Raw genomic sequence first — 25,080 nt, 5'->3', positions numbered from 1 at the left:
CGATGCCATCAAGGCCTGCCAAAATACATTTTAGTTGACTAAATCAACAGTAGATTTAGTTGCCTAAAAATGTAATGATATTTAGTCGACTAAAATTGGACTAAAACTAAAACTTTTCAGGTGACTAAATTATCACTAAAACTAAATGACATTTTATTCAAAAGACTAAAACTAAATCAAAATTTGCTGTCAAAAACAACAATGCTAATCGCTCTCTCAGAATCAATCTTTATTTTCACGTCACATTGCACAGTAAAGTGGGTCAAACTCTTCTCGGTGCAGGCTTGTCGGAGTTGCGGTTAAAGAAGTAAAACAATTAGATCATAAAATAGAAAGGAGGAAAGATCTCTAGTTTCTGTCGATATGCAGCTGTCACAGCTGGACGTCAACAAAGGTAAACCACACAATGGATGCACATTGAGTCACACGCAGAAAATAGCACTATAAATAATATAAATAGTAGCTCTAAAAATATCTACAAGCTGTGCTATTTCTGCTGCGTGACACCCGGGGTGCAGCTAAGTATAAAGCAAGCTCCCACTTCCATGCATAATTTAATTAGCATTTAAATAAATAAATAGCTGCACTGTAAGTCATTTTCCTCTTCTACCCCGCATTTGAACCCGGTATCCTGCGCAAGTGCTTACATTTTTTTTACCTTTGAGCTAAGAGGCTGCCTGCTTGCTCAGGGGATACATTGAATCTTGACCATCAGGTCAGAATTTGTGTTAAATCCTGTGTCCATGCAGGTGAGACATGATCTGAATGTCTCAATAGAAGAGCAGGGAAACAGAAAAGAACCACCCCAATGGTATAAGTTATATTGTTGCGACCGAAAGGTCGCACTTTAGTATGTGAAACGGCAGATGCTGACTCTGGACGTCTGGACGTGTACACTTTTTTACGGTCTATGGATTTTCCGCTCTGATATCACGCTCTGACATCACTGTGATGTCGTGAATCTGTCGTTCTAAGTGCGACAGGGAGTTTATTCCACAGTTTGGGGACTCGAAGAGTCTAGGACGAGTGGATTTTTGTCCTGGGGTTTTTGTACTCTGTAGAAACGTATCCACCTGTTTCCGCGGGAGTTTACTGGAGATTATTTGGACCTGTTTGGACCACACTTCCGGTTTAACAGCAGACATACAAGCTCACGTCGCGTCGCAGATACAACCGTTGTGAGCTTGTAGATCACACTCGGCTGCGGCGCTGGAAGCTCGGTACAGCGTCTGCGCAATGCACTATGGGCGTTGGAAACCCATGGATAAATACAGTTTTCTACTCTAATCCCCCCATATCAGGTCACCAGCACCACATGTGAATGAGCCATCCCATCATTAGCCAGGAACAATGGGGGTCCACATGCTATTAAACATTAAACACATTACTCGCTGTACGCGGTCCTTAATCCCACCCTGGCAGGTCATTGTCTGATCGTAACACGGGCGCAGCCACCGGATTAAGCAAGCAAACGGCGTAATCTGCTGCGCTCAATTCGCCGGGAGCCATCTACTAATCCCAGTTTAGCCCTGAAAAGATTTTTGCCCGATGTATCCCCATGATACGGTACCCCTCGTACAGGTTCACCTGCTAAGTGCCAGGGCTCTGTGGTATTTTGGCAGGTGTTGAAAGAGGAATTACACAAGCACAGATGCTTGTACACCAAGCATCTGTTAATGCTTAATTCTAACACCCCGAGGTGCTGTAACAAACAAGAGGGGGAATATTCATTGCGACCGTGGTTGCAGATTAGTATGTGAACGGTCACAGCTTGTCCGTATGTATGTATCTGTCTATAACGCCTGACACTGTGGTTCTATGGGTTTGTCGCTCTGACATCATGCTCTGGTGTCACTGTGATGTCAGGGGAACCACTCTTAACAGAATGGTTTTGCCACTCTGACATCACGCTCTGGCTTCACTGTGATGTCACACTAACATAATCACTTTTATGCCCATATATGGAGTTCCCTGATGTTGTCAGTATTAAGCCAATAATCTAACAGGACTTCATATGGGAATGCCCATATATGGAGGCCAAATCGGCCACATACCACACTAACAGAATCCATATGGCCAAGACAGATGGCCAAGACAGCCCATATATATCTGTGTGGCTGGTTCTACAGACAGGGATATCCATGTATGGGCATAAAATGGTATGATGTCAGATATAGACATCATAGGACATCATAGGCATGTTTGGGCTCTCACAGCATATACGTGTATCTCCGTATACAGTACATGGATCTCTGTGTATGGGTACCAGGGGTCTCCATATATGGGTAACTGGTCCGATATACCGGTACATCACTGACCAGATGTCGCCCTGAGGCGTCTTACTAGTTATACTGTATGTATGTGTTGATTGACACCATGAAGCATTGTCTCTCGTTGTCTCTCGCTAGACTGACCAAACCCTTGCTCTTTCCAAGTTACCATAGTCCAGGGAACCTGATGGTTTCTTGATCTTGCGGGAGTTCCAAATGGACCCTCATACAGCTCTGTAACTCTGAGAGCATGCAAATGGAACCAAATGGACCCGTAAGGGTCCATTTGGTTCCATGTGCACACTCTCAGAGTTATGGGAAATAAAAACAGAGTTTGAGAACCACTGCCATACAACCTCTCTCACCCCCTTGTCCTCCATGAATCAAACCTCTTTCCACATGTTCTCTCTGAACATCGTTCAGGTTAAAAGCTTCTCCTACCTCTCATTTCATCTCCTTACATTAAACTCTGCCGCTGGAACTTATCGTACACTCTGCTGTTATCCTAATCACTGCAATACCGTTATGCTTTTTATTACTATACTATAATGTTAAAGTTCTCTGTCTTGGTGACGGTTATCTGTCATTTGGATACCATAGTGGCCATATTATGAAGTTATTGTACTGTAGAATATGCAATGAATGAATGAATGAATGAATGCATGAGTACAGTAAGTGTGGGGTGCAGCGATTGCTGGGATGTGTGGAGGGACAGTTGGCCTCCAAACCTGCAAAACAACTCTTCAGTATGGCTTTCGCCAGCAAACTGCGCAGCCCCCTGTCTCACCATTCCACAGTTTTCATTGATTTTATGCCATAGTCTTAGCCTTTTCATAGTTTTCTGAATATGGCTGCTATGTCCTGACTTGCGAACATAAATAAATCCTGTGCTCAACTGGAAATCTAAATGTAGGCATTATGCTTCAACCTTAACTCCGCTTAGCAGAAACTGAACTTCTAAAATGTGTAGACACATGCACAAAGTTGAAGGGTCTTAACACTGTATGTTGAGTCACTGGATAATGAGGACATAACATCTGTCCTGCAACGTATCATTGCTGTCAGGCAGAAACCTTGTATCTCCATATTTCAACTCTTTATATAGTCGTTGTCGGCTGGAAACCTCGTATCTCCAAGTTTCAAATGTGTACGTTCTTTCGCAAAGTAAAGCCCTGCTTCATCACACAAGCCTGTTGCACAAAAGTAGTGAAAACAGCCGATCTACAAGCACACAACGCCTCGCGGTGCGAGGCGTTGTGTGCTTGTAGATCGGCTGTTTTCACTAGTTTAAATCATTTTAAAAATGATAAATACAAAACGAACGGTTTTGGACATACAAGGTTTTCAACCGACAACGACAATATTTTTGTTTTATTTTGTATATCAATGCTCTAGTCTACTTCACCATATTACAGTGTCAGGCAGGCACATAGTGGATCTACAAGTCTGTCTTGGGGTTTTATTAATATTGAGCCAATGAAAAGTATCAACAAGAGCTCATAACTAAATAATAACCAGTATCCATTTCCTGAAAAGTAATGCTTTTGGACATATATAATACAGTAAGTACATGGTTTCCATCTGTCAGCCACGATTATACAGCAACATGATATTGTGATTTGTGCAGCAAATCGTAATTTGTTCTAATTGTGGCAGCCGCACTGTGATTGTAAGTAATTACAAGCACAGCTCTTCTAATGTCAGTATGTTGGTAGTAGACTGCCACCCTGTGGACATTGGGGAGAATTACCTTGACTTAACAGAATAGAGGAGAGCATACAAGTACAAGTGGTTCATTTTTATGTTTAAAAGCTGCCCGGTTCTCCATGGAACTTTACTCACTTATGCCTTGTTTCAGAAATAACTAAAATAGTGTATCGTCTACAACCTCACAGCATAATAATGTCACTAACCGGAACAGAACAGATCCAAGGACAATCCCTAGCTGTTTGGCTGTCTTGCCATGTTAAAACGTATAGGCCTAATAATGGTTCCTTTTAGAAGGTTTCAAATGGACCCTTGTATTGGGTCTGTATCTATTTAGAGTGTACAACTCTCTGAGTGAGTGAGTGAGTGAGTGAGAGAGAGAGAGAGAGAGAGAGAGAGAGAGAGAGAGAGAGAGAGAGAGAGAGAGAGAGAGAGAGAGAGAGAGAGAGAGAGAGAGAGAGAGAGAGAGAGAGAGACAGTACTTCATGGTATCACTGTGTGTGTGTGTGTGTGTGTGTGTGTGTGTGTGTGTGTGTGTGTGTGTGTGTGTGTGTGTGTGTGTGTGTGTGTGTGTGTGTGTGTGTGTGTGTGTGTGTGTGTGTGTGTGTGTGTGTGTGTGTGTGGAAGGCTGTGTCAGTGCACAGAGCTCTTGTTGTTTAGTGTGGAATGTTCATCATGACTGATGCTTTCTGCAGCTGTGCAAAGCGCTGAGAATACTACTTCCTCTTCCATACTGGACAGCCATGAAAGACACAGGACTCATGCAGGCCAGTGGTTCTCAACCTTTTCAGGCCGCGACCCCCCAAATGATCATATTTTAACTGGGGACCCCCCACCCCGACGAGCACTAAGAGTTGAGGCATTACATTTTGTACAACACGGTTCTGTTGGCGTTGTGAGCATGTAGATCGGCTATTTTCACTATTTCTGCCTCTAATATTAGACAATTTGGATAATGTTTAATTTGTCATTTTAGAATTTAGAGGGTTTAAAAAGTCCTTAAATTGTCACTTTAGAAATGTGTAGATACCCTCTATACACTTTAACGTAATGTTGGTTTGTTTACTGTTGAGTGAGATAACAATGTTGCACATTAAGTTAATCATCTGGAGACCCCCAAAAATAATTTGGGGGGCCCTCAGGTTGCGAACCCCTCATGTAGGCTACTGAGCTAAAAAAAAGAAAGACAAAAAAAAGTAAACAAATGAATGAATGAAATTGCTAAAGTAATTTAAGATACATATCGTCTCTGTCCAAAACTGTTGCTTTTCAGGATTCAAATTCAAAAGCGTCAAAAGTAGCAGATCTACAAGCTCTAAATGTGCTGTGGGTCGGCACGTTTCAAGCTTGTGGATTTGCTACTCGTGATGCTTTTGTGTGGCACTGATCCAGACAGGACGGTATTAATTTACGAAAAAACACAAAGTTGGGAATTGCAGGTTTCTGCCCGACTAAAGAAGAAAGTATTTTTATTTAAAAAGTTTGGCTTCTTGCTTTATGTAAATGTTCTCCAACATCAGAGCAATTGAAAAAAGCAGATTAAGTATCTAATGTTCACTTCATCTTCAGTTGATGTTCCCGTCATAGAATTAGACACACGTCATGCATTGCAGACAACAAAGTGCAAAGTGGTTGATTGCATAGGCGGTGTGATCAAGTGAAGCTAGTTTTTTTCCCCATAGCACGGCTGTGTATTTTTTAATTGTTTTCAATGGGGAGCGCCGCATATTTTACACTGCGCTGGAAACACCACACCGGTTTTCTATTCTTCTCTGCAGGTGCATGTCTGGCTGTTTTTTATCTGCTGCCCTGGGAGTTGAAATATCCTCAACAAGCGCCTTGTGTTTTCAGCTGGGAAGAAACCGCTAGTTTGGTAGTATAAATGAAGCACAGCAGGATGGTTTCTTGGGAGGTGTGGATCTTTTGGGAGACGGCGGAATCGGAGTGTGAGAAAGTAGCGTCCCACTGCGTGGCTCAGTCTGTCTGTCCGGTTCTGTTGATGAAAACATGGCTTCCCTGTGGACCTCTGATGTCATGTCCATGACGTTATTGTTCCCCCAAATATGGAGGGCCGGTCCATCTGAGATTAAGAATTATGATTATTACTAGTCCTGTGCCCGGGGGGTATGAACACAACCGTATATGAGGGATTGAATGTAGGCGTCTCAGAAGTAATGTTGGAGAACCCAGACCGGTGCCGGTTGGGCAGAACAGTCACCATCGATGTCCAGTTGTGCAATACCTGTCTGTGATGTAGGCATTGTCAGTTGTTTATTATCAGTCATGTCAGCTTGCAGACAGCATGGTTGACATCATATCCAAATTTGGGCATAGTTTCAGCCTGCGGCTGTTACCATGGTGGGTGTCAACATGCTCATCTCCAAATTTGGGCATTGTTTCAGCAAGCGGGTGTTACCATGGTGGATGTCACCATGCTCATCTCCAAATGTGGCGCACTGTGTAGTATCAGTGATGTCAGCATGCTCATCTCCAAATTTGGGCTTTGTTTCAGCATGCAGCTTTTACCATGGTGGTGACACTGTGCAGTATCAGTGATGTCAGCATGTAGACAGACGGTTAGACGGACAGACATTCGGTAAATTAGTAGTTAGATTATGAATGTGTAAAGATATTCAGGGACCCCCAGGGGTCCTTGATGAGGGGGTCCCCATCTAAATGATTGGTTTCTCATTAGTTATGGGGGTCCATGGCCTAAAGCCCAAGATATATATTTTTTTTTCCTGAGGGCAGCGCATGTTTTTGGAAACTCCCGACAGCTTGGCGTTGTGCTGGGAAATACCTTGCGTGCACGCGGTGTGCTTTTCCTTGTCTGCCGAAAAAGCTAAAATATTTTCAATTCGGGCGACTTGAGGACGAGCACCATGGAGTTTTCAGCCGAGAAAAAGAAAGCCCAGTGGACACAGGGCCTAATGCATAGTAAACTGGGGGTCCTCCTACACACAATACATGTGGTGCTGATCGGTACAGTGGTAGCGCATGGAAACAAATCGTTTGACGGTACATTACGTCTCACTGTAGTTGAAAAAGAGCCAAACTGCACACCCTGCCTCCCCAGCCGGTCCCCCTGGGCCCCCCTCTGTTCATAAAATAATGTCCTATTGTTTGATTAGCAGCTGTTCACCCAGTGGATTCATCCAGCCTCCATGTTTTGGGGGGACTGATGGAAATAATGAGACACTGGGAGGTTTCATTCACACAGAGGAGGAGGCACATCATCCATGTGAAAGCACCAGAGACACACAGGCTCATGGTTTCCATTCAGACAGAGGTTGTTGTTAATTTCTGTTTCGATGGCCACTAATTATTATCTAATCGTGACTACTAATTGGAGCCGAGGCCGAATTGGGCCAAATCGCATGGATGAGCCCTGACAGCACATGGTTGGTGCTACAGACTCCAAATTTCGCACACAGATAGCTCAGACCTTTGCCTACGATCTTAGCTAGGCCTCGACCCGACCCGATATGCGGTTTTCCGGAACCAACGCGAAAGGTTCGGAATCTCCATATGCGGAGTCCTGACTACTAATTGAAGCCAATGGACGCCGAATCCAAATTGGCCCGAATCGCATGGATGAGCCCTGAAAGCACATGGTTGGTGCTACAGACTCCAAATTTCGCACACAGATAGCTCAGACCTTTGCCTACGATCTTAGCTAGGCCTCGACCCGACCCGATACACAGTTTTTCGGATCCGGCACGAAAGGTTTGGAATCTCCGTTTGCGGAGATGACTGACATCGGGCTGTTCCGGAGCAAGCGCTGACTCATTGTGACATCACTTCATAAAAGGCATCACATACACTAGATGAGTCAACAAAAAATCTCTGAGTGTGGCATAAACTATAGTCTTTCTTCCTCTCACTCCGAGGTGAGCAAAGTTCAGGGTGCTCTTCAGAGCGGTTGGGTTCAGGGGAATTAGCGGGAGAGCCCTGAAAACACATGGTTGGTGCTACAGACTCCAAATTTCGCTCTGACTCGACCCGACACCCAACAGATATCTCCGTATATGGGCATAAAAGGGACACAGGCAGAGACTTCTCGCGCAAGCGCTGACTCATTGTGACATCACATCATAAAGGGCTCTGACATCACGTGGCATACGTGTCAGATGAAAGTATATAAGCCGGCTTCTAAGCTAAGTATGAGCTGGTGTGTCGATTCATGCTACATGGACCCTGTGGCCCGGCCTACCCTAACAGCCCCTGCATGGTCAATGGTATCTGTACTAAGAAATTCCCTAAAAACTTCTGTGCCAACACACGACTGCCTCATGATGGTCATGGCTACCCAGAGTACAGACGGCCCATTGTCGGTCACACCCATAAGAAGAATGACTTTCTGTTTGACAGCAGGTGGGTCGTTCCTTACAACGCTTGGGTCCTACTTAAATATAAATGCCACATCAATGTTGAATTTGTTGGCTCCTTCCGTACCATCAAGTACCTGTACAAATACGTCCATAAAGGAGTTGATGTTGGCACTCTCGATATTGAAGACAGGGATGAGATCTCCAGATTCATCAATGCCAGAACCATTGATGCTCATGATGCACACTGGAGAACAATGGAATACAAGATCCAGGACAGAGTCCCTGCTGTCACCAATCTCGCTATCCACACAGATGGCCAGCAGAGCATAATCTTCAGAGAAGGCTATGCACAGGAGGCCCTAGCGGCAGCCAAACCAACTACATTGCTTGCCTTCTTCCAACTAAACAGCAGGGACCCTGACGCAAGGCAATATCTTTACATGCAGATTCCAGAACATTACAAATGGGATGCAAAGGACCACATGTGGCAAAAAAGAGTCCACCAACTCAAGGATGCAGAACTTCCAAGTACAATAGGCAGGATGTCCAATGTATCAGTGCTCCAAGGAGAAAGATTCTACTTGAAACTGCTCCTAGGACATATCAGAGGACCACAGACCTATGATGACCTTAAGGTATATAACGGCAACCACTATGACACTTTCAAAGACACTGCTCTAGCCATGGGCTTGCTTCAGGACGATGGAGAATGGATTACCGCCATGCGTGACGTCTCAAGCTACGCTTCCTCAAGGAAAGTAAGAGAAACCTTTGCCATCATCCTCCACTACTGTCAACCTTCAGAGCCCAAAGATCTGTTTGAAAGATTCTTTGAACAGCTTAGTGAAGACTTTGTCCATGAGGAGGCCACTGCACAGAGGTGCCCTACAGATGCAGTAGACACAACATTTATACACAATCAGGTACTACTTGCAATTGAAAACGAGCTCTCGCAAATGGGAGGTAGTCTATCCAAACACAATGATATGCCACAGCCAAGACCACTAACTGAGCAGGAAAAACTGACACAAATCTTCAGATCTGAAAAATTCAACATAACACAGCAAGAACAAATTGTAAAGTCACTTGCTCCTAAGCTCAATGGAGAACAAATGGCACTCTACGAAGCTGTCTATCAGGCAGTACATGCACCAAAAGAAGAAACCATCACACGGCAGTTCATTCTAAACTCCCCAGCAGGTTATGGCAAAACCTTTACCTTTAAGGCAATTGCAGCTAAGATTCGCGCAGAGAATGGCATTGTACTGTGTGTGGGCAGCACAGGCTTAGCGGCACAGAACCTGGAGGGTGGTAGGACAGCTCATTCAAGATTTAAGATCCCAATCCCCATTTTTGAAGACTCTGTCTGTGCCATCAACGCCGAGTCCTCCCTGGCTAGGCTCATCAAAGAGAGCAACTTGATAATCTGGGACGAGATATTCAGTGTTAACCGATTTAATGTTGAGTGTGTGGAAAGAACACTGAGGGACCTCATGCACTCACAACAACCTTGGGGTGGCAAAACTGTCCTTCTGGGTGGAGACCCTAGGCAGACACTCCCTGTTATTAAAAGAGCAAGCAGAGCCCAGATAGTTACAGCATGCATCCAGATGTCACCACTGTATCCTCTCATGAAGCACCACAAGCTTAACATCAACATGAGGACAGAAACAGCTGAAAGGGACTTCTCCAACTATCTTCTTGCTTTAGGGGACGGAAAACTCCCTCACGAGGACACAGAAGTTCAAATCCGAATTCCACCACAACACTTGGTTAAGGATCTGAATACTCTGATTTCTTACACCTTTCCTGACCTGCAAAATGGATGTATCAACAAAGACAACCTTCTCAAAGGCACTGTATACACTCCTCTGAACAATGACATCCGAGAAATCAACAACATATGCTTGGCTGACTTACCTACAGAAGAGAGAGTCTACCTTTCAGCCGACTCAATTCAGGAGGACGACCACAAGGATTACGTGACTGTGGAATTACTCAATTCACTGACACCCTCTGGAATCCCTGATCATAACCTCAAATTGAAAGTAGGCGCACCAGTCATGCTGCTTAGAAACCTGCAATCAGGTCCTGACCGCACTCTCAAGAATGGCACCAGAATGGTGGTAATGCAAATGATGGACAGAGTCATTGAGTGTGAGATTGCAGTAGGCACAAACAGGGGTGAAACAATCTTCCTACCAAGAATACCTCACTATGACAGAGGTGAGCTTCCCTTCACCTTCATTAGACGACAGTTCCCTATCCGCTTAGCATTCTCTGTTACAATCAATAAGGGTCAGGGCCAAGAGAATGAACGAGTTGGCATCTACTTGCCTAAACCTGTGTTCGCTCATGGCCAACTCTACACAGCCTTCTCTAGAGGAAAGAGAGCCAGCGCTGTAAAAGTTTTCATTGTGGATAATGACAAGGGCATTACTGACAACATTGTTTATAGCGAACCCCTTTAGGATAATGGGCATAAATGGACACAGACAGACACAGAGATCTCCATATACGGGCATAAAAGGGACACACCCAGACACATACAGAGATGTCCATATATCACAGACACAGATAGCTCCATATATGGGCATAAATGCACACACAGATGGGCATAAATGGACACAGGCAAACAGATGGCCAAAACGGGTCCTATGACAACAGGTATAATGGGGTTTGATTTAAAGGGTGGAGCATTCATTCCCTATTTACATCGTTCCTGTGTAGGCCGGTCCCCGACTAGACCCTCGGCCACCCGAAGGGCTAGACCCTCGGCCGCCCTTCGGGCGGCCGAGCTTCTAGTAACTATTAATTTACCGAATGTCTGTCCGCTGTCCGCTGTCTGACCGTCTGTCTGCATGCTGACATCACCTATACTAAACAGTGAAGCCACCATGGTAACAATGCCCAACTGACATCAACAAAGCCCAACTGACATCACTGACTGACATCACTGACTTACATCACTACATTGCCCAAATTTGAAGATGACATCACAGACTGGCCTGAATATGGAACACCATATATGGGCATAAAAGAGTGCCAGCCAGACAGACGGGTATTGCACAACTGGACATCGATGGTGCCTATTCTGCCCAACGGACACCAGTCTGGGTTCACCAACATTACTTCTGAGACTCCTACATTCAATCCCTCATCACACACCCCTGGGCACAGGACTAGTTTGTTAAAAGCTGCAAATACAGTAAGGCTGAATTATGCTTCGTCGTACGAACGACGAAGATGTAGAGAAAATTGCAGATCTACAAGCTCACAACGCGCCACATTGTGGGCTTGTAGATATTTTCATTGCTTGACACTGGGGTAGGACGGTCTATAAATAAAGCATAGTGCAATGGGCCTAGGCTTGTTGCGGCAACCACACTGGTTAAACTGACACAATATGTCCATTGTCCATATATGGGCATTCCCAGATATGCGCTTAATGTTGATGGCATAAAAGGGATTCTATTGTATGGGCATTCCCAGATATGGGCTTTGTATTGATGGGCATAAAAGGGATTCTATTTGTGTGGTTGCCCTAACAGGGCATCATCTGGGAATCAGATGTAGAGGTCAGCTCCATATATGGAGATCTAGGTGATGATCCAGTCGTCTCCATGTATGGATATCCAGGGTTTGATCTTTGATGAGGTGATGTCACAACAATGTGATATCCCAATGTCAACAATGTGATGACACAAAAATGTGATGTCACAACAGCTATAGACTATAGATGTTACGAAGACCCTCACTTACCTTCACGTCACATGTGTAGTTCATAGGTAGCCATACTGTAGTTACCCATTGAATGTTGAATCTCCAAATACAGAGATACCCGACACATCTCACTAAGGGTGACCTTACAAGCTCCATATTTGGACCCGGATATATATAGATATATCCCCATATATGGAGACAGCTCCATATATGGAACCGGCAAAGACATCTAGCTGCTGAAATCAGTATGACGGGGTCTGATGCCACACGGTACACAGCGTTATACAGGGATCTTCCGATCCATTATCCATAAGCATGAGGGTTGACATCTCGGTTAAGTTCTTACCGGACACCACTGCGGCGGGTCCTAATCCTGGACAACCAGTCCCTTTGAGTAGTATTTTATAATAGACATTGACTATAGGCGTTACTTACTTACTCACTTATTCACTCACGGACGTACAGACAATATGTGACGGTGTCTGGACTGAATAAACTGCCAGTAAACTCTAAACAACAAGCAGTTGCATGTAAAAAGAATCCAGATGGCGCCACCAGGCACTTTACTTCTGCGGCTGAGAGCATTGTACAACCTTGGGAAATATTGCAATAGAGTCAAATTTAGTCGAATTGAATCAAATTTAGCTGACGTTCGGTGGTATAAAACAAAGGCTCAAACATCTCAGGAACATGCGACGTCAGCGTCCAGAATACATCACACCAAGCTGAAAGAGTTTGGTGTGATTGGTCCAGACAATCAGCTGAACAGTAAGGGAGCCGCTCGAGGGAGAGGTCCACGTCAGTCATTGTTCTTTCATCCTACGACTACAGAAGAGAGTGGCAGTGGATCCCCTAGACCCCAGAGGGCAGCCGCGTCGTATCAGTGCCGTGTCAGTGGCTCACCGCGTCGCCCATGAAGTGGGCCCGGCTCTAAAGCGCTCTGTGGGGTATCAGGTGAGGCTGGACAGCAGTCCTCCGGAGCACAGCGGAGGAGCCCTCCTCTTCCTCACAGTGGGCGTGCTGTTGAGGAAGCTGCAGGGGAACGCCTCCCTGAGGGGCGTCAGCCACGTGGTGGTGGACGAGGTCCACGAGAGGGACGTCAACACAGACCTGCTGCTGGCACTGCTGCGCTCCGCCCTGGACCGAAACACAGAGCTACGCGTAGTACTGATGAGCGCCACCGGGGACAACCAGAGGCTGGCTGAGTACTTTGGGGGCTGCCCGATAGTCAAGGTGCCTGGGTTCATGCACCCGGTCCAGGATAGATACCTGGAGGACGTTTTGAGGGAGATGGGGCGCCGACCTTCACCGCCAAAGAGGCTGGACCGGGACAGACAGGAAGGGAAAGACGACGTAGCGCCAGACCTGGATCTAGTGGCTGATGTAATCGACCACATAGACAGACACGGGGAGCCAGGTGCAGTGTTACGTTTCCTTCCTGGGTGGCAGGACATCAAGGCAGTTCAAGAGAAGCTAGAGGGGAAGTCCGGCTTTTCCTCGGGCTCCCGACTAATCCTTCCACTGCATTCAAGCATGTCGGTGGCAGACCAGCAGTTGGTTTTCCAGCGCCCCCCAGTGGGCCAGCGGAAGATCGTCCTGGCTACCAACATTGCAGAGACCTCCATCACCATAGATGACATTGTTCATGTTGTGGATGTTGGAACTCAGAAAGAGCAGAACTATGACCCACGCACTAAGGTTTCTTGTCTGGACACAGTGTGGGTTTCCCGCTCCAATGTAACACAGCGACGTGGGAGGGCAGGGCGATGCCAACCAGGACATGCGTACCACCTGTTTCCACGACAACAACTGGAAACCATGGCGACATTTCCCATCCCTGAGATTTTGCGTACCCCTTTGGAGAGCGTTGTAATGCAGGCCAAAATCCACAGTCCCAAATGCAAGGCTGTTGACTTCTTATCCCAAGTTTTGGACAGTCCAGAGCCAGTTGCTACAAGGAACGCTGTACGCAATCTACAAGAAATTGGAGTTCTAGACAAGACCGAATCGCTGACGCCCTTAGGAGAACGCGTTTCCTGCATATCTTGTGACCCCCAGCTGAGTAAAGTGTTGGTTCTGGCTGCTATGTTCCGTTGTGTCCTGCCTGTGCTGTCTGTTGCTGCCTGTCTGACCAGAGACCCATTCTACAACAGCCTGCAGAACAGAGCACTGGTCACTAAGGCCAAAGAGGCTCTGGGTGGCTCCAGCTTCAGTGACTACCTGGTGTTCAGCAGAGCAGTGTTGGGCTGGAGGAGGGTTCAGTGGGAGGGTGACAGAGCTGACAGACAGGACTACCTGGAGGATCACACCTTGTCTGGATCCAGTCTACGATTTATTAATGGCTTAATTTCTCAGTTCAGTGAGAACCTTAGTGAAGCCCGGCTAGTGTCTCATGCCAGTGAGTGCCAGCAAGCCTCTGCTCTCTGCAACCAGCACAGCAGGCAGGAAGAGCTGGTCAAAGCCGTACTGCTTGCTGGTCTCTTCCCCAAACTCATTAAGGTGAAGAAGGGCGTGGTGACCAAGGGAGGGCGCTTTCGACCCGACAGCGTAGGCTACCGCATACACAGTGGACCAGTGCTACTTCACCGCGCCTCAGTCAACAGGGGGAAGCCGCTCCCCAGTCGATGGCTGACTTTCTTCAGTGCAGTCCAGTCCAACGATAAAGTTTGGATCAGAGACTCGTCTGCCGTTCATCCCCTCGCCTTGTTGCTGCTCACAGACTGTGACGTCACAGAGACGGTGCGAGGGGACCGTGTCCATGTGTCGCTGAATGGCTGTTCTATGGTGCACTGTGAGCTATCAGTTCAGACCTGGGAGCTACTGTGGGAGCTCCGAACGTCCATTCAGACCATGTTGCACCGAAACCTCAACAACCCCGACGCCATCAGGCCAAACTCTGCGCAGGACGGCAAGCTCATCTCTTTACTAGTGGAGCTGCTCAACAACTCGGACTACAACCCACACACAGAGACACACAGTAGCGACAGTGAGGTGGACTGATGACGTTCAATGAAAATCAGAGAGTGAATGAACATGGAACGAATAAACAATGGGACATAGTCCTGATGAAGGGCAACCAGGCCAAAAGAAACATGTGGCTTATGGCCATCATTGTGAAAGCCTCTCAGATCCATGACAGAAGAATGGATGTTAGAGTCTCCAAAGTTGGAGAGAGTCTCCAAAATTGGAGCCCTTAAAGCGTTCACTCAACCCATTACCTAAGTGGTCCTTATGTCTTCATTAACAATTTTGCTAACGTTTTAAACATAGCTGTAGTAAGCAGCTGCCAAATTGTCCTTACCTTTTAACGTGGGCACGCGCACGCATCGTGCACAATCTGTGCGCGACTCATCTAGTAGACGTGTAGACTCGGTGACAGCTTTCAAATAAAAAAAACCCCATTGAAATAGACATATCCGTTGCCACGCTGTATCCCTGCTTATCCACCAGTGTTTACATGAAAAAACATTGAAAAAAGCCAGCTGTGCGCTATGGTAACACGTGGACACGTTCGCGCACAAAACGCACAATATGTGCGGGGATCATAATCCAGGCGCGTAGAGACTGGATCAAAGTTTCCAAACGCAAAAATCGGATCGAAAAACGAGCTTTCCATCGCCGAGTAGCTTCCTCTTCTGTTACAATGTAAACCAACGGAGGCGGGATTATGGCCCAGGCGCAGACCGGATACGGAAAGCTAGATCCGGTCCAGACCGGAAATGACCGGATACAGTTAGGGGGGCGGGCCTAAAGAGCCAGAATCAGCGAAAATCAGCGATAATACTTTTAATCCTTTCATAATGATTAAAGCTAATTAAACTTCCAGGATCGACGGGCATGAAATCTCCGGTTTCGACGGGGATCGCAGAGTATGAGTTAAAGAACCCAGAAGGGGGGAGTGTTCTGGACTGAATAGACTGCTAGTAGGGGGCTCTAAACAACAAGCAGTTGCATGCACAGATATAAAAAGCTAGATGCCTCATTCGCCTCTGCAGCTCATTGGAGCGACGTGCAACAATTGTAGTCCGGACTTCCTGGAAAAAACTAAGGGATTGCTGCCAGTCAAGTGCCTACTGGCCAATCACAACGCGTCTTTTCTGTGACTTATCAATCCATCCATTTCATGTTGCAAATCTCCATCTTACTCCATCCTCTTCATATGCTTATTAAGACGCAATGTCTGTGAGTATACTTGTTTATGAGGCTTATATTGTTGATAAGAGAACATTATTTGTGAACTAAAGCAGAAAGTTGTATAATTACGACCTAATATGTCATTTTCAATGCTCCCTACTGGACTATGAATTATTTATTAGTATTATTTACTTTCCTCGTTGCATTGTGTATACATTATACTCACCTCTTGGCTGTACTGTATTGGGTGTGATTTACATTTATTCTGATAAATGCTGTATTATGTATGCTTTGTTTCAGTTTCACACTTTGGTTCAGTAAACTTCAAAAACAAGTTCTGGCTGGAATTATTGAACTGAGTGTTTAACTTACTGGGTAACCTATCGCTGGTGAGACCAGTATAGACGGTTTTCATAGTTTTTTTTTTGTTATCAAATATTTTATTTTCCGTAATCAAAAGAAAAATGCAATTAACAGACAAACAACACAAACAATAGCAAAACAAGAAAAGGAAAAGAAAACCCACCCACCCCCTTTCCCCGGACCAACACGGAATGTACAATAGTGCATGCCTGTGCTAGGCTGTTACCACTATATAGTGATTTCTTGAATCATAGCCTTAAGCTTATCTGCAATGTCCGACCATATATTAATGTTTTCTTCTTTTGCTCCGTGTAACCTTGCTATCGACTGCTCTAAATATACTATATCTAGAAAGGTTAAGGCCCACTGGCGAAACGTTAACGTATGAGGAGGTTTCCACCGCGTAGCTACCATCTTCTTCGCCGCCGTTAAACCAGCAAAGAAGATGCGCTTGCGTATATTGTTTAGTTGCAACTGTGAGACGTCATTTAATAAAAATAAAGAAGGAGAAGATATGATATTGATACTAAAAATAGTTGAAAGTTTTGAGGCAACCATATTCCAGAATGACGACACATTTGGGCATTCCCAAACCATGTGAAGGAAGGTACCAATACTATTTGAGGCGCAGAGAGTGCAGTTGGGATTATTCAAAGTCCGATGAACAAAATTTAAATGAATTTGTTGATGGTCTGGATTTCTAGAAGATAGCCTAATGTTAGACCATACTGTGTCCCAACAAAAGTCAGGGTCCAAATTTGGTACATCATTCCTCCAAACAGTATCAACAGATAGGGGCCCATAACTACAGTCTAATAAAAAACCATAGAGGGTGGAAACCAAACCTCTTGTTCTGTTACCATCACAGATAAACTCATGGAAGGGGTGCAATCTAAGGGGAGCTTGCCATGGGACCCCATAGGTCCTCATGGACGTTCTCAGTTGGAAGTAGAAAAAAAGGGTATTTCCAGGCAGATTGAAGATGTCACACAAATCTCGAAAAGGTCGTAAACCATTTCTATCAAATAAGTCCCCTAATGTACGAATCCCCTTAGCCCTCCACCTTGGAAAGCGAATGGGGCGATCCTCGATTAAAAGTCTTTGATTATTGAACACTGGGGAAAATAAGTTCCATTTACAATCAATCTTACACATCTTTTCAGCTGCCCTCCATACTGCCACTAAATGAGAAATGATAGGTCCAAAGCGAACTTTGCATTGATGTGTAGTTATGTTTGAATAGATAAGATCTCTCAATTCAACAGGCTGCACCAAACTCTCCTCAAGCTCTCTCCAAGAAACCTTATTTGCTGGGTTAAACCAATTTAAAAGGGGGCGGAGCGTGAAGGCCCAATAATAAAATTTAAAGTTGGGCAATGAAAGGCCGCCATCATCTCTAGCACGTTGTAATAGAGAAAGTTTAAGACGAGGGCGTTTCCCTTTCCACACAAACTTAGATATCGAAGAGTGAAGCTTATTCCAGTATTGCGGCGGTGGTGGCAAAGGGAGCATAGAGCTTACAAAGTTAACCCTAGGAAGAACATTCATCTTTATGATTGAAACTCGAGCTTGGAGAGAGTTGGGCAAAGATGACCATCTATCTAAATCAAGACAAATCTTATTTAGAGTGTCACCATAGTTGTTCTTAACAATAGCCTGAAGAGAGGGGAAAATATCTATGCCAAGATATTTGAATTGGCTTACTACTGGGATTATGGGCGGCAGGATAGCAGATCTCATCTGATCATTTAGAGGTAGAAGGGCCGACTTCGTCCAATTAATTTTGTAGCCGGAAATGGAACTGAACTGATCAAAAATTTGAAGGACGTGAGTAATTGACTGTGGTGCATTCTCAAGGAACAGTAGAATATCATCAGCATATAGGGAAATGCGATGCTGTGTGTTGTTAATCGAAACAGGAGTAATATCTGCAGACTGACGCACTGTCTGAGCCAAGGGTTCGAGTGAAAGTGCGAAAAGGAGAGGACTAAGGGGACAACCCTGCCTTGAAGATCTGCCAATCGTGAATAGCGGCGAACAGATCTTACCGGTTAGGACCATCGCTGACGGATTAGAATAAAGTACTTTAACAAAATGTATGAATGAAGCACCAAATCCCATTTTATCTAGTACAGCCCACAGGTAAGACCATTCCAGACGATCAAATGCTTTCATCGCATCGAGCGACAACACTGCGGCGGGGGTCCTCAGCTCCTTAGCCCTATCGATGATATGCAATAGTCGTCTAGCATTATCAGAGGCTAGTCTAGTTCCTATAAAACCTGTCTGATCACAGTGTACTAAGGTGGTCATAAAACCCTGCAAGCGACGCGCAAGCACCTTAGCAAAAACTTTTAGATCAGAATTCAAAAGTGAAAGCGGTCTATAGCTTGCGCAATCTGTGGGATCCTTGTTCTTCTTCAACAATGACGGTTTTCATAGTTAACTGTGAACTACGGTCGCAATAATACCCCTTAAAGTTATACCATGTAACTTTTTTTATAAAACAAATCTTAAAATTGTCCTAACTGTTAAATCGCTAAAGTTTTAGAACCCCCACTCTGTTATTTTCAGCTTCTGAAGCCTTCTCTTTATATGTTTTCTATGAGTTGTGAGGGGGGGAGAATTTCCCGGCAAAATGATGTCATCTCCCACATGATACACTACCAGCCAATCACAGCGCCGATCATACACCACCGGCCAATCACAGCGAGTCTTGCTGTCTCTAAAGGAAGTAGCTTCCCTCAGCAACTGTGTTTACATTGGTGAAGGAATCTTGCTTGCTACTCCCTCAATTCTGGTCTAAAAATGATGGGAGACGGCTCTACGGAATCGTATCGACAAGGCGGAGGTGCTTGCGACGGCCGCGGTGGTCCGGCCGAAAAAAGCAATACCGCTACTGACCACTAGTTGAGCAGCTTCCACAGTACAGCTTTAAATAAACATTCTAAAACGGTTAGTTCCAATACTTGATTCTGATTGGCTGGTTTCTGATTAGACCAGTGTCTAAATCACACGATAATCCACACCTTGAATCAGTTTATATCAAACCCAGGTGCGTTATTTCTTTCCACTGTGTTGTGATTTGTGAAGCTGAACTAGAGAAGGGTGCGCTTGATTTCCTCTCAAATCCTTCCCAGCGGGGCTTCTAAGCACCACCCGCAGACATAGGACGGTAACTGAGTGACTCAAGGTGGGGCTTGTAAAAACAGCAAGCGCCCCCTATTCCCCATTCTGATTGCAAATAACAGGTGTGTTGTTTCTGCAGCCTGGCCGGGAACTACTTTCTTGTAGCTGGGAACTACTTTCTTGCAGACCTTGTGGTGAATTATTAGTGAAATAGAACAGTTTTAATTGGTACGTGTCTATGATTTTTCATGTTGCCATATTGTAACCGTTTTAGAAAAGCAATAAGCAGTGCCGGATTTATATGATATGAGGCCCCTGGGCAAGGGGAAATAAAGAGGCCCTTGTGCGCGCGCGAAGTACCGCACACGTACCGCGCACGCGAAGTACCGGATACATAGAGTGGACGGGCTTTAGACTGCACTAAGCTTTCAGAGCAACTACATGCAGTGCGGCGAGCAGAGCAGAAGCTCTCAATGTTATTACCATAATAAAACAAAATGTACAGTAACTAAACACAAATATCACTTTATTTGGATAGCAATACTTTAAAATGTCATCATTAACTCATTCAGGGTCTTTTCAAAATGGCTTCCAAGTTCCACACCGCCTCCCTCTCCATAGACTTCCATGTAATTAATTGTGCACGGATCATGCACGCCCATGCCTAGATCATGCACCACATGTGTGCACACTGTTCACAGCTTTCAAACAAAAAAATCCGAATGGAAATCCGTTCAGGCATTCATGAGCTAGCAGCCATTATGTTTTCTTGAAATGTAAACAAACATGGCTGCCATGTTTGAAAGATGGGGTTGGTATGGGGGTTAAACATGGAATTTCGCGATCATGCCTACTACATTTTTTGGGGTCCAAAAAATATTTTTTGAAAAAAAAAGTTTTTTTTTTTTTTTTTTTTTTTTGGAGGCCCCCCACCCCCCTGAGGCCCCTGGGCACGTGCCCACCCTTGCCCAATGGTAAATCCGGCCCTGGCAATAAGCCACGTGAGGCCTCTAGTTACCTTTGGTTACCTATATTTTTTTAACGGCTGAGAGGGTTGGAGACTCACCACTTCTCTCAGCTGTTATAAAATACCAGGTAACCAGAGGCCTCATGTAGTTTATTGCTTCAACGAAACACTGGAGCTTTCGCATAAACTTAATTCACCCACTGTTTTACACCTGGAAACCTGTGATGTGTAAATAAAGATGATTGTAAATAATTGTGACCCTACTGATGTTGGTGATGCCATGGCCTTTCCTCACTCTCCACCCTGAGTTCACATGTACACACTACTACAGTATATGCCAAACATGTATTGTATTGCTGTGAAACTTGCTAAGTGCATTCATGACCCCAGCAGATGAACCCTGCTGATTTGGGTGACCCCACAGCCTTTACTGTAGCACCTCCTGCCGTGAATATACAATGAACTATATATATATATATATATATATATATATATATATATATATATATATATATATATATATATATAAAATAATTAAAAACAAAATGTCCACTGTTTTAGACTGCAACCTTCTTCATGTATAACAAAGCACAGTGACAGAACTGGTCTCTATGTATGTGACTGAGGATGTGACATTTGGATCTTTTCTGTCGCAGGAAGCGAAGAAAAAATACGACAAAGAAACGGAGAAGTATTGCGCGGCGTTGGAGAAACACCTGAGCCTGTCGGGCAAGAAGAAAGAGTCCCATCTGCATGAGGTGAGTGTCTCTGTTGTCTCCCTTCAGTCATTGCTCTACTTGGTGGAAGAGCATTATGCTTAATTTATGCTCTGTGGTACAACCATGTTGAGCGCTGAAAATAACCACAAGCTCACATCATCTCGTGGATGCAGCGTGATGCGATGCGACACGTTGTGAGCTTGTAGATCGGCTCTTTTTGGCTTGAGTTATTTAAACGTAACACATTGACTGCCAGGATTTAAAGGAGTAGTTCACCCCCAAAATTATTATTTTTTTTCTATTAATTACTCACGCCATGGAGACTTGAGTTCAATGATATTTTTGGGTTTTTTGCCGCATTCCTAAGCCAAAAAATGTATTACAATAAATGTACCCCCATTGATTCGGGTCCCCATTCGGAATCAATGGGGGTAGATTTACAGTCGCCATGGCATGAGTAATCAATAGAAAATAAGTCATTTTGGGGGTGAACTAATCAGTTTTTCTGGGCAAGGGGAGGAGAGAGAGAGAGAGAGAGAGAGAGAGAGAGAGAGAGAGAGAGAGAGAGAGAGAGAGAGAGAGAGAGAGAGAGAGAGAGAGAGAGAGAGAGAGAGAGCAACCGTGCAACCTTGTTTTCTCACTCAACAGTAAAAAACAACAACATAAAGTTTAAGTGTATAGAGGGTTTCAGCACATTTCTAAAATGACAAATTAAACATTGGCCAAATTGTCAAATATTAGAGGCAGAAATTGTGAAAAGAGCCGATCTACATGCTCACAACGCCTCGCAACGCGAGGCGTTGTGAGCATGTAGATATGCTATTTTCACAAAAGAACAGGGTTGTACAATTGTAATTCCTCAACTCTTAGTGCTCATCAGGGTGGTCGTGTGTGTGTGTGCGTGCGCGTGTGTGCGTGTGTGTGTGTGTGTGTGTGTGTGCGTGTGTGTGTGTGTGTGTGTGCGTGCGTGTGCGTGTGCGTGTGCGTGCGCGTGTGTGTCCTCCAGGCAGACAACCAGGTTGACAACGTGCGGCAGCATTTCTACGAGGTGTCCCTGGAGTACGTCTTCAAGGTGCAAGAGGTCCAGGAGAGGAAGATGTTTGACTTTGTAGAGCCAGTAAGTACAAACAACACTCCACCTCCTAGCCTAGTGTTCATTATACCCACTACTACAACTATGACCAAAAATGTTGAATTAAAACGAAATTAAAGGGGCGCCCGGTGGCCTACTGGTCTATGCGACCTTTGCCGCGTGTCTCTCCCCATCTCTCCCCCCGTTTCCTGTCAGTCTACTGTACTATCCAATAAAGGCATAAAAGCCCAAAAATCTAAAAAGAAAAAAAAAACATTAAAACACGACACACGGTCATATCTCCTTGTATGGGCTGTTACGTCCGCGAGTCCCGTGACATCCGTTACATTATGTGTATAGGAATACTAATACACACAGTGGAATGCAGGAGCGGTTTGCACGGTTTATACATATTTCGTCAACAAGTAAAGTGGAGAAGAGATCCAGTAGAACTAAAGGTAATTACTTGATCTCGGGAGAGGACAGATTGCAGGTTGAGGAAGCCCTCAGCTCAGAAATCACCAAAATTCATACTTGGCTTACTGACAACAAACTGTCTCTACACCTTGGTAAAACAGAATCCATTCTTTTTGGGACCAGACATTCTTTGAGTGAGATAAATGTAACCGATTTCAAGGTCAAAGTTGACGACACAGTAATCTCTAGCAAGGAAGAGATTACCTATTTGGGCTGTATTCTTGACAAATACCTGTCTGGGGACAGCATGGCAACAATGGTGATCAACAAAGTAAATCAAAGAACAAGATTCCTGGGCAGAATCTCCACTTTCGTCAACAAAAGTGCCCTCAGGACTCTTGCTGGGGCCCTCATTCAGCCCCACTTTGACTACGCTTGCACCTCATGGTACTCCAACTGTCCAACATCAAAAAACCACCAAAGACTAAGCTCCAAACCTCCCGAAACAAACTGATTCGCCTCTTCTTGACCTGGGGCCCATGACCCATGTTTCTCCCACACATTTTGCTAGCCTAAGTTAGATAGTCAATGCAAATCTAACCCCTCCTTCCCCTCAGTACCCGCATATCTGACCAAACATCTCCAAAACGTTAGCGACACCCACAGCCCACAACACCAGAGGGAGCGCACACAATGATCTGATAACACAAACCCATAAGACAAATATGGGTAAATTCTCTGCCACCCAGGTGAGGAATTCATTGACTACCTCCCTTAAAACATGTAGCTCGCTGGCATCCTTCAAAACTGCCCTGAAAAAGAGAGTTTACGGCCCATACACCCAAACAGAAAAGTCTTGTCTGATTGCATATTAGACGGTACGAAGTTAAACGATGTTACACTCACTTTGCCACTCAATTTGCCACTCGATTTGTCACTCTATTATGAATTAGGGATTTTCGTGATATGGGATGAAGGACTTTGATTGAGTATTGATATAGCTGGTGTTTTAGAAATATGTTCCTGCTCCAAATTAATAATAGGCAATCTCCTGAATCTACCGTATTTTTCGGACTATAAGGCGCACTTAAAAGCCTTTAATTTTCTCAAAAAACTACAGTGCGCCTTATAGTCCAGTGCGCCTTATATATGGATCATTCATTGACATTGACATTCTCTTTAGCACAGCTCCATCTGTTTGATGCATAACGCAACGGTAGCGTCTATTATGTGCGCCTTATAGTCAGGTGCGCCTTATACATGAAAACAGTTTGAAAATAGACCATTCATTGACAGTGCGCCTTATAGTCAGGTGCGCCTTATAGTCCAGAAAATACTGTATATGTTGATATTCATTATTTCATCTGCCCCCCCCCCCCCCTCTGTCTGTCTGTCTCTCTGTCCGTGTGTCTATCTATCTATCAGTTATTAGCATTCCTCCAGGGTTTGTTTACGTACTATCACCATGGTTACGAGCTGGCCAAAGACTTCAATCACTTCAAGACTGACCTCACTATCAGCATACAGAATGTAAGTACTACGCACGCACGCATGGACGCACGCACGCACGCACGCACGCACGCACGCACGCACGCACGCACGCACGCACGCACGCACGCACGCACGCACGCACGCACGCACGCACGCACGCACGCACGCACGCACGCACGCACACACACACACACACACACACACACACACACACACACACACACACACCAAGGTAACCAGTGTAACAGTATGATTTCACCAACAGCATAATCAGTGGTGTAAAGTAACTAAGTACACTTACTCAAGTACTGTACATAAGTACATTTTTATACATTGTTATAAATATTATACTTTTACTCCACTACAATTATTTGAAAGCTTTAGTTACTAGTTACTTTGCAGATTGACATTGTTATTACAAAACATACATTAACCACTTCAACCCTATATACATTTCGGCCATTTTGGCCAAAATAGACGATCTACAAGCTCACAACTGTGACTTTTTAGATCTGCTATTTTCAAAAGATTTTCATACATTTGAAAACTTGTGAAATGGGACATTGTGCATAACGAGTACACTTTACTTTGTTTTTACTTTCGACAGACGAGGAACCGCTTTGAGAGCACGCGGTCGGAGGTGGAGAGCCTGATGAGGAAGATGAAGGAAAACCCTCACGAGCACAAGAGTGTCAGCCATGACACCATGGAGGGTTACCTGTTTATCCAGGAGAAACGTAGGCTCTGCCTCCTCCCT

The 25,080-nt window shown here is 44.9% G+C and overlaps 2 protein-coding genes across 4 annotated transcripts in view; both read left to right on the top strand.

The window, feature by feature from the left end:
* The window catches only part of LOC308305097 (rho GTPase-activating protein 26-like), a 240,255-nt gene that overhangs the window by 115,050 nt on the left and 100,125 nt on the right, over positions 1–25,080 (top strand). For all 3 annotated transcript variants that reach the window (XM_080749761.1, XM_080749762.1, XM_080749760.1), the window contains exons 5-8: positions 21,281–21,382; positions 22,350–22,460; positions 24,258–24,362; positions 24,931–25,060. In XM_080749761.1, coding sequence (XP_080605887.1) covers positions 21,281–21,382; positions 22,350–22,460; positions 24,258–24,362; positions 24,931–25,060 — 448 coding nt within the window. The remainder of the gene's footprint in view (positions 1–21,280; positions 21,383–22,349; positions 22,461–24,257; positions 24,363–24,930; positions 25,061–25,080) is intronic.
* Positions 8,161–15,031, top strand: LOC308304051 (ATP-dependent RNA helicase DHX30-like; the record flags this gene model as incomplete). Its single annotated transcript, XM_080748611.1, has 2 exons — positions 8,161–9,231; positions 12,863–15,031. 2 exons carry the CDS (start codon positions 8,161–8,163, stop codon positions 15,029–15,031), a joined length of 3,240 nt encoding a protein of 1,079 aa, XP_080604737.1.

The sequence above is a fragment of the Nannobrachium achirus genome (genome assembly GCF_963921795.1).
Source record: "Nannobrachium achirus genome assembly, chromosome: 19".
Lineage (NCBI taxonomy): Eukaryota > Metazoa > Chordata > Actinopteri > Myctophiformes > Myctophidae > Nannobrachium > Nannobrachium achirus.
The sequence above is the reverse complement of the archived record's forward strand: the minus strand, read 5'-3'. Positions and strand labels throughout refer to the sequence as shown.